The following is a 10,536-nucleotide window of genomic DNA, read 5'->3' as shown; positions in this document are numbered from 1 at the left end:
AGCAGTTCCTGCAAGACGAAGGCATTGATGCTATGGACTGGCCCGCCCGTTCCCCAGACCTGAATCCAATTGAGCACATCTGGGACATCACGTCTCGCTCTATCCACCAACGTCACGTTGCACCACAGACTGTCCAGGAGTTGGCAGATGCTTTAGTCCAGGTCAGGGAGGAGATCCCTCAGGAGACCGTCCGCCACCTCATCAGGAGCATGCACAGGCGTTGTAGGGAGGTCATACAGGCACGTGGAGGCCACACACACTACTGAGCCTCATTTTGACTTGTTTTAAAGGACATTTCATCAAAGTTGGATCAGCCTGTAGTGTGTTTTTCCACTTTAATTTTGAGTGTGACTCCAAATCCAGACCTCCATGGGTTGAAAAATTAGATTTCCATTTTTTTATTTTTGTGTGATTTTGTTGTCCGCACATTCAACTATGTAAAGAACAAAGTATTTCAGAAGAATATTTAATTAACTCAGATCTAGGATGTGGTATTTTTGTGTTCCCTTTATTTTTTTGAGCAGTATATATATATATATATATATATATATATATACACATATATACATATACATATATATATATATATATATATATATATATATATATATATATATATATACACACACATATATATAGTACAGACCAAAAGTTTGGACACATCTTCTCATTCAAAGAGTTTTCTTTATTTTCATGACTATGAAAATTGTAGATTCACACTGAAGGCATCAAAACTATGAATTAACACATGTGGAATTATATACATAACAAACAAGTGTGAAACAACTGAAAATATGTCATATTCTAGGTTCTTCAAAGTAGCCACCTTTTGCTTTGATTACTGCTTTGCACACTCTTGGCATTCTCTTGATGAGCTTCAAGAGGTCGTCCCCTGAAATGGTCTTCACTTCACAGGTGTGCCCTGTCAGGGTTAATAAGTGGGATTTCTTGCCTTATAAATGGGGTTGGGACCATCAGTGGCGTTGAGGAGAAGTCAGGTGGATACACAGATGATAGTCCTACTGAATAGACTGTTAGAATTTGTATTATGGCAAGAAAAAAGCAGCTAAGTAAAGAAAAACGAGTGGCCATCATTACTTTAAGAAATGAAGGTCAGTCAGTCAGCCGAAAAATTGGGAAAACTTTGAAAGTAAGGGCTATTTGACCATGAAGGAGAGTGATGGGGTGCTGCGCCAGATGACCTGGCCTCCACAGTCACCGGACCTGAACCCAATCGAGATGGTATGGGGTGAGCTGGACCGCAGAGTGAAGGCAAAAGGGCCAACAAGTGCTAAGCATCTCTGGGAACTCCTTCAAGACTGTTGGAAGACCATTTCAGGGGACTACCTCTTGAAGCTCATCAAGAGAATGCCAAGAGTGTGCAAAGCAGTAATCAAAGCAAAAGGTGGCTACTTTGAAGAACCTAGAATATGACATATTTTCAGTTGTTTCACACTTGTTTGTTATGTATATAATTCCACATGTGTTAATTCATAGTTTTGATGCCTTCATAGTCATGAAAATAAAGAAAACTCTTTGAATGAGAAGGTGTGTCCAAACTTTTGGTCTGTACTGTAATATATATATATACATATATACACTCACCTAAAGAATTATTGGGAACACCTGTTCTATTTCTCATTAATGCAATTATCTAGTCAACCAATCACATGGCAGTTGCTTCAATGCATTTAAGGGGGTGGTCCTGGTCAAGACAATCTCCTGAACTCCAAACTGAATGTCAGAATGGGAAAGAAAGGTGATTTAAGCAATTTTGAGCGTGGCATGGCTGTTGGTACCAGACGGGCCGGTCTGAGTATCTCACAATCTGCTCAGTTACTGGGATTTTCACGCACAACCATTTCTAGGGTTTACAAAGAATGGTGTGAAAAGGGAAAAACATCCAGTATGCGGCCGTCCTGTGGGCGAACATGCCTTGTGGATGCGAGAGGTCAGAGGAGAATGGGCCGACTGATTCAAGCTGATAGAAGAGCAACGTTGACTGAAATAACCACTCGTTACAACCGAGGTCTGCAGCAAAGCATTTGTGAAGCCACAACACGCACAACCTTGAGGCGGATGGGCTACAACAGCAGAAGACCCCACCGGGTACCACTCATCTCCACTACAAATAGGAAAAAGAGGCTACAATCTGCACGAGCTCACCAAAACTGGACTGTTGAAGACTGGAAAAATGTTGCCTGGTCTGATGAGTCTCGTTTTCTCTTGAGACATTCAAATGGTAGAGTCCGAATTTGGGGTAAACAGAATGAGAACATGTCTCCATCCTCTGATGGCTACTTCCAGCAGGATAATGCACCATGTCACAAAGCTCCAATCATTTCACATTGGTTTCTTGAACATGACAATGAGGTCACTGTACTAAAATGGCCCCACAGTCACCAGATCTCAACCCAATAGAGCATCTTTGGGATGTGGTGGAACGGGAGCTTCGTGCCCTGGATGTGCATCCCTCAAATCTCCATCAACTGCAAGATGCTATCCTATCAATATGGGCCAACATTTCTAAAGAATGCTATCAGCACCTTGTGGAATCAATGCCACGTAGAATTAAGGCAGTTCTGAAGGCAAAAGGGGGTCCAACACCGTATTAGTATGGGGGCACTAATAATTCTTTAGGTGAGTGTATATATATATATATTTATGCTTGTGAAATTAAACTAATATAAAGGGGAGTCCCTCTCATGCTCTGGAAACTCACTGAGGTGGGAGAGTGGCTCCACCTTTTTAATGCTGCAGGTTTTCCGGTCCTGGAGGTGGAGCCATCTCTCGAAGGTGCTGTCGTGGGGTCTGGAAAATCTGATTACCGGTAAGTGTAATCATCATTTTCTCCTCTGTACACCCCCCCTGAGCTGTCCAGTCTGTCAGATGTTAGATTTAACCCTCCTACATTGGACACACAGAAGCTTACCAGACCGGGCATGCATGTCCCAGCCTATGTCTCAGGGATACACACCATCCTCCGTGGCCATAGAGATGCCCGCATTCACACTGTATATTCCGAGTAATCCATATCCCCCTTCGGACATGCACTTTTGGGAAATGTCACATCCTATGCTGCTAAATTGGACTGTATACCCAAGAACATGTACACTAGGCTCATTACAGGGTGGTATCAGAGGAGACGAGCACAGCAGCGCCACTCTCGTACACAGGTTGTGTCTGATATTGCAGCTTAGCCCCAATCACAGGAGTGTGGCAGAGCTGCAGTATAAAGTATGGCGCTTACCTGCAGTGTGCCTGTGTACAACACAGTGCTATCAATCTGAATATGGGGCAGGCTGTTGAGCGCAAGCTCTTCCACCGGTGTTAAGTTAGGGAAGACGTGACAACCATTTATAAATCTAGTCCTTTTATATTAAGCATTAATACCATTCATAACATTAACAGAACAGAAAAAATGCTGCTATATACACAGAGAGTGGAGAGGAGCTCTAGATCGTCACATCTTCCACCTGTAAGTTACCCTCCAGGGCGGCCTGATAGATTTCGATGGTTTCAGCTAAGGGGAGCGGCTCCACGCTCTCAATGATGGCTATGGTCTGTCCGAGCTCTGTGCACATGATGGTTTGCTGCGGCTGAGCGAGGCCCCGATGAGTTTTTAGATGGCTCCGCAGATTAGATAGAGACTTGAACCTCTTGCCACAGTCCGTACACAAGTGCGGTCTCTCTCCCGCGTGGACGTGTCTGTGCTCTGCGAGATGCAGGGACTGGACAAATGACATGCCACAGTCCTGGCAGCGATGGGGCCTTTCCCTTGTGTGAATTCGGCGGTGCTCTCTCAAGTGGGCAGCTTGTCGAAACTTTTTGCCACAGTCCAAGCAGGGGAAAGGACGCTCCCCTGTGTGTATTCTAAGATGGAGCCGTAAACTGAAGGAAGCAGAAAAAGCTTTTCCACAATAGGTGCACCTATGAGGCCGGACCCCAGAGTGATACTTCTGGTGCCTCGCCGCACTGCTTTGGCTGGGGAAATATTTGCCGCATACAAGGCACTTAAAGGGGCGCTGACCAGTGTGCAGGAGGAGATGAAGATATAGGCTACTTTCTGAATTCAGCATTTTATTACAGGTAGGACATATATGCTGACTCGAGCTTTTGCTGCGGCACTGGTGTCGGGAGAGCAGCGACTCGTCCGTGAACACTGCTCCACAGTCCTTGCAGTGGATGAGGGCTTTACCCTGGTGCTCGAGCTGATGTAACTGCATTAACTTTTTCCGCAGGAACGTCTGATCACAGTCTGGGCACTTGTAGGGGAGGACACCCGTGTGCTTGATCTGATGCAACGTCAGATTGGAAGCTCTGTTAAACTTTAGGCCGCAGACATTACAGGAGAACGGCCGAGAACCAGTGTGCAAGACTCGATGCTGCTGCAGATTGGAATTCTGTGTGAACCTGCGTCCGCACACCTCGCACTTATATGGCTTTTCTCCAGTGTGGGTGAGGTGGTGCCGTGTCAGATTGGTGTGGGTTCCAAAGGCCTTGCCACAAGCTGAACACTGGAAGGGGCGTTCGCCAGTGTGCGTGCGCATATGGTTCCGCAAGTGCACCTGTTTCTTAAAGTGTTTCCCGCACACGGTACATTTGTGCTTCCTCTCTGTAACATGGACGGCTCGTCTGTGTTGCACCATTTTCAGACGGGTGGAGAACTCCTTGCTGCACTGAGGGCACCTGAAGCTCTCAGGCCGACACCCTGGCGTGGTCTTTGGCTCTTCCGATGACATGTGGGTAGCTAATCCATTTTCTTTGGATTGTACGTTCTCTGCATCGTCTCTGCTATTCTGTACATCCACAGGAGACACCTCTGGAACTGGTAACATCACTGCAGTCGGCACTGCTGGAATTTGTGCAAAATGTCCCAGACCTACAGGTTTCTCACTGCCTAAGATGTTGGGCCTGTCTGGTCTAGGAACACGGGTGCCACTTTTACCAGCATGGGTCCTTCTGTGGTACAAGAACTTTGTCATATTACTAAACGTTTTTCCACAGTGGCAGCGATGTAAAGGATCCGCCGTGTGGCTTTTCCGATGCAAGACCAATGTGATTTCTGTGCCAAAGCCCACGCCACAATCCACGCACAGGAATAACGCCTCCCCCCGATGCACTCGCATGTGCTGCTCCAGCGAGGCCTCTTTTTTAAATACCTTGTAGCAGTTTGGACACTGTAAGGTGCCTTCCACATGCACGCGACGGTGAGACTGCAGTCTGCTGGCAGAGGTGAAGAGACGGTCACAGTCCGGGCATGGGTATTCTTCATTTTGGTGCTCTTTGCGATGCCGCCGCAGTTCCTCACTAGTGCCACACTCCTTCTTGCACTCCTGACACTGGTACACCCTTTGTACTACCCCAAACCTCTCTCTAATCAGCTCCTCTCTTTCTTCTATCATCCAATCCTTGCGCAGCTTCTCTAGAATACCGGGGAAAAGAGCAGCGTTATCGGTGCTTCCAAACCGTGGAGATGCTGAACTTTCTTTTTCAGATTCCCTGAAGTGCCGACTTTGGTGCTCAAGAAATTCCTCGGGTGTGTTAAACACCTGGCTGCACTCTGAACACTCGTACGGATGCACCTCTGGAAGTTGGATCACCTCTCCCTGTGCAGGCAGCTTTTCAGATGACGCAGACGGGCACGTCCTTGGTACAGATTCTGCAGCATCTTCCGAAGACGCCATCACAGCTGGCATTTCCACTCCCCAACCATTCAAAGCCCTTTCATCTATGAGAACATTTTGCACGCTGAGCACAGCTTGGAGACCAGATCCGGTCTGAACGACGACACTTTGTTGAGGTTGGTGGTCTTGCTTCTCGTGTTTCTGGCGGTGAGAAAGCCACAGTTCAGGAGAAGTGAAGAGTTCTTTACAGTCGGAGCACTGGTAATGTATCTGGCCGTTGGCTGATGATGGAGAAGCAGGAGCCTGGGGAAACTCCCGCATGTGCATCTCCTGGTGATGAAGCAGCTCGTCCGGGGTCAGCAGGACTTGTCCGTACTCTAAACACTGGTACTGGCTTTCATGGACTAAGCCTTGCAGCTCGCCCAACTGCAGGGAAACATCTTGGGAGACTGTCGCTTGGATCCCACTTCCAACATGGTTCTGCTGATGAAGCAATACATCTTCCAGGGCGTTGAATAGTAGACCACATTCTGAGCACATGTACTGGTGCTGGTAGACGACCGGAGCCTGGACGTCCTCCGCCATAACTGCAGAAAGCGTTTTCCTTCTTGTACGATTGCTATAGGGAGAAAAGGAGACATCGATGAACAGAAGGTACAGATGACTGATTAAACCCAGTGTGACCTCATCACATCCCTCCCGTCACCACTATATGAAGGTATGCCAACGATTAGGTGTGCGAAATTTCAGACAGACATCTCTAGTACCGAGATCCAGTGGCTTAATAAAACATGGCGTCAACATTGCCTCACCGTCCTAATTTTTACCCAGCCTTTCCACGAGTATGGCCGAAAACTGAAACCAAACAGTCCTGTCAGACGTGGAGAAGCTGGAGTGTGACCGTCCTGGACGGCCTCTCCTCAGGACACCCCACCAATCATCTGCAGCTCCGGCCATTGTGTGCAGCGCGGTCCACTACACACAATAGATGGATCTGTAGGTGCCAAAGCTTCTGTAGAAGAGCTAATCGGGACTGGCAATCACATATTGAGGGAGGGCGTGCCCTTTCTGCTTTAGCTCTCTACCAGGAATTGTCACAGCTTCTGACAGTAGAGCTAGCTGAAGGATGGCACTGAGCATGTGCGACCTCCTCAACAATGTTACTGAAGTGGACATAACGAACAGCAGGTGGCGCTATGCAAATAGATTTTACTGAATAACTCAGTGGCTGTACTAAAGATTTAATTTAGAGCAATTACAGAAGTGTTCAGGTCCAGGAGCCGGGGGGAAATGGAGAATGTTTTTTATGGGACAACCCCATTGTTATTGGAAACTGCCAACAAGCTGGGCAGGCCCGGGTAAACGTGATGCCATGTGGGGGGGGTTTACCACTTTTTTTTTTTATAAAGTTTATTAACCTAGAGCTATTATTAAGTCCGACTAGTCTTACAATAAAGGACCGTGTGTACCAGCGTCCGGCCGGCTATTAGGCTGTGTCTGCCGCGCAGTGAGGGCAGGCCGAGGGGCCATTGTCAGAGACCGCCCTGTCCCGCTAACTGCCTAGATGCCGCAATGGCTAGTGACTGCGGCATCAGAGGAGAACAGGGAAGGTAAGTGGGGGGCTGTGAAGTTCATTCTGCCCTCCACTCGCCTTCCAAATCTCAGCTCACATAAGCATATTTTCCATCCCCGTCCAATTAGCATATTTCCGGATGGCAGGCGGACCCATGGGGCGGGCAAAATGTGGGCAGCACATGGCAGTCAACTGCCCGCTGTCCACATCCGTGCGGCTGAATCACACAAAACCAATACAACGCGTCCTATTCGCAGACATTTTTACAAAAGGGCGGGCCGGGAATATGCGGGACACACATGGCCGTTCTCCGTGGTTTGTGGACCGCAAAACAGATCTGGTCGAGTACAGGGGGCAGCGTGCGGCCGTCAGACAGCTCCACCGGCCCCGCTGCTGCTCTTCCACACTGCCCCCGATCCGGTCGAGTACAGGGGGCAGCGTGCGGCCGTCAGACAGCTCCACCGGCCCTGCTGCTGCTCTTCCACACTGTCCCCAATCCGGTCGAGTACAGGGGGCAGCGTGCGGCCGTCAGACATCTCCACCGGCCCCGCTGCTGCTCTTCCACACTGCCCCCGATCCGGTCGAGTACAGGGGGCGGCGTGCGGCCGTCAGACATCTCCACCGGCCCCGCTGCTGCTCTTCCACACTGCCCCCGATCCGGTCGAGTACAGGGGGCAGCGTGCGGCCGTCAGACAGCTCCACCGGCCCCGCTGCTGCTCTTCCACACTGCCCCCGATCCGGTCGAGTACAGGGGGCAGCGTGCGGCCGTCAGACAGCTCCACCGGCCCTGCTGCTGCTCTTCCACACTGTCCCCAATCCGGTCGAGTACAGGGGGCAGCGTGCGGCCGTCAGACATCTCCATCGGCCCCGCTGCTGCTCTTCCACACTGCCCCCGATCTGGTCGAGTACAGGGGGCGGCGTGCGGCCGTCAGACATCTCCACCGGCCCCGCTGCTGCTCTTCCACACTGCCCCGATCCGGTCGAGTACAGGGGGCAGCGTGCAGCAGTCAGACATCTCCACCGGCCCCGCTGCTGCTCTTCCACACTGCCCCCGATCCGGTCGAGTACAGGGGGCAGCATGCGGCCGTCAGACATCTCCATCGGCCCCGCTGCTGCTCTTCCACACTGCCCCCGATCTGGTCGAGTACAGGGGGCGGCGTGCGGCCGTCAGACATCTCCACCGGCCCCGCTGCTGCTCTTCCACACTGCCCCGATCCGGTCGAGTACAGGGGGCAGCGTGCAGCCATCAGACATCTCCACCGGCCCCGCTGCTGCTCTTCCACACTGCACCCGATCTGGTCGAGTACAGGGGGCAGCCATCAGACATCTCCACCGGCCCCGCTGCTGCTCTTCCACACTGCACCCGATCTGGTCGAGTACAGGGGGCGGCCGTCAGACATCTCCACCGGCCCCGCTGCTGCTCTTCCACACTGCCCCCGATCCAGTCGAGTACAGGGGGGGGCAGCGTGCGGCCGTCAGACATCTCCACCGGCCCCGCTGCTGCTCTTCCACACTGCCCCCGATCTGGTCGAGTACAGGGGGCAGCCGTCAGACATCTCCACCGGCCCCGCTGCTGCTCTTCCACACTGTCCGCCGATCTGGTCGAGTACAGGGGGCAGCGTGCGGCCGTCAGACATCTCCACCGGCCCCGCTGCTGCTCTTCCACACTGCCCCCGATCCGGTCGAGTACAGGGGGCGGCATGTGGCCGTCAGACATCTCCACCGGCCCCGCTGCTGCTCTTCCACACTGCCCCCGATCCGGTCGAGTACAGGGGGCGGCCGTCAGACATCTCCACCGGCCCCGCTGCTGCTCTTCCACACTGCCCCTGATCCGGTCGAGTACAGGGGGCGGCGTGCGGCCGTCAGACATCTCCACCGGCCCCGCTGCTGCTCTTCCACACTGCCCCTGATCCGGTCGAGTACAGGGGGCGGCGTGCGGCCGTCAGACATCTCCACCGGCCCCGCTGCTGCTCTTCCACACTGCCCCTGATCCGGTCGAGTACAGGGGGCGGCGTGCGGCCGTCAGACATCTCCACCGGCCCCGCTGCTGCTCTTCCACTCTGCCCCCGATCCGGTCGAGTACAGGGGGCGGCCGTCAGACATCTCCACCGGCCCCGCTGCTGCTCTTCCACACTGCCCCCGACCTTTGCTGTACACCAGACACTACGTTCGAGCAGAGGACGCCAGGCGGGCACACGGGTAAACCACTCTACGGGCATCACATCTCATCTACCATTATACGGGACAGAAAGTGGACGACCCCTTTAAGTGTCATTCTACACCGGCGGTCTGCATCTCCCCAGTAGTTAGAAGTATAACCCCCACCATGTGCAGCACTCACTAGATGATGGGAGTCCACTTTCCGGTATGTACCGCTCGCACTGCAGAATGATAAAGACTCCATCATTACCAACCACAACCTGGCAACTGCTCACTCCCCAGTCACTGTGGAGAATGGGAGTTGTAGTTCCTCAGCAGACTGACAGGACAAGGGGAACAGGGAACCAACCAATCAGGTGGCGGCTCTCATCTGTCAGAGGAGCTATGAAAGATACAAGCTGGAATCGGATTGGTTGCTATGGGCAACCTCTCCATCTCTCCTCACAGCAGTGGAGATAACTCTCCTCCCCTCTGTAGACACTCGGCCGCTGGGTGACGGCCTGAAGGCCCCGGGCTGCCCCGTCCCTGCCTGCCCTGGGGCACTCTACCTCCAAGACCTCACAGAACAGCCACCCAGCTCCCGTCCCCTTCTCGCCATACCAAAACCCATCCCGGCACTTACACACTGTCACACTGAGGACCGACGTCCCCTCCTCCTCAGCAGCCGTCTCTCCGGGCAGTGGCACCTCCCAGCATCCTCTCACCTGATTGGTTGCAGCCCGTCGTCCTATAGGAATGCGGCGCCGCGGCATCGGGAATAGAGGCCTTGCAGAATGACGTCGATTGCGATCAGAACGAGGCCGAACAATCCCAGAGTGCCTTGCGGTGAACCGTTGTTTTTTTCAGCGTCCAAAGTGACTGGAGTAGTTATCAGTGGAGAAGCCGTAAAGTGAGACCTTTTGTCGTAAGTGGAATAGGAAACTTGTCTGTGGTGAAAGGTTATGGACATTAGGTTTCAGGGGCTGATGGTGAATTACACCTGGTGGGGGCGCTGTGTAGGGTATGACTGTGTGTGGAAGGACGGCTCCTGACAGGTCTGTCGCCTCAATTCATTCATGTTATCGGTACTTTCAATGGTCGGGCGATCAGCCGATTCCACCGCGGCTCCGCGGGGGCGTGACTTCTGGGCCATCATAGTTCAGGAGCCATACCCCTTACTGCCCCCACACAGTAGTT

At 52.1% G+C, this 10,536-nt stretch overlaps 1 protein-coding gene across 2 annotated transcripts; it reads right to left on the bottom strand.

Annotated features, from left to right (window-relative positions):
* Nucleotides 1-2,851: 2,851 nt before the first annotated feature.
* Nucleotides 2,852-10,060, bottom strand: LOC120990929 (zinc finger protein 574-like). Of its 2 annotated transcripts, none has more exons than XM_040419823.1 (2): nucleotides 9,991-10,060; nucleotides 2,852-6,246 (listed from the first exon to the last, which is right to left on the bottom strand). In XM_040419823.1, exon 2 carries the CDS (start codon nucleotides 6,210-6,212, stop codon nucleotides 3,456-3,458), a length of 2,757 nt encoding a protein of 918 aa, XP_040275757.1. In that variant the 5' UTR covers nucleotides 6,213-6,246; nucleotides 9,991-10,060; the 3' UTR covers nucleotides 2,852-3,455. The 2 variants fall into 2 exon arrangements, with proteins under 2 accessions (XP_040275757.1, XP_040275763.1); XM_040419829.1 differs by having other exon boundaries at nucleotides 9,983-10,053.
* Nucleotides 10,061-10,536: the final 476 nt, after the last annotated feature.

The sequence above is a fragment of the Bufo bufo genome, chromosome 1 (assembly GCF_905171765.1).
Source record: "Bufo bufo chromosome 1, aBufBuf1.1, whole genome shotgun sequence".
In the NCBI taxonomy this organism is placed as follows: domain Eukaryota; kingdom Metazoa; phylum Chordata; class Amphibia; order Anura; family Bufonidae; genus Bufo; species Bufo bufo.
This window is presented reverse-complemented; position numbering and strand designations above follow the sequence as displayed.

Coding starts and splice junctions, on each gene's coding strand:
- LOC120990929 (XM_040419823.1), bottom strand. CDS start 6,212: ATGGCGGAGGACGTCCAGGCTCCGGTCGTCTACCAGCACCAGTACATG.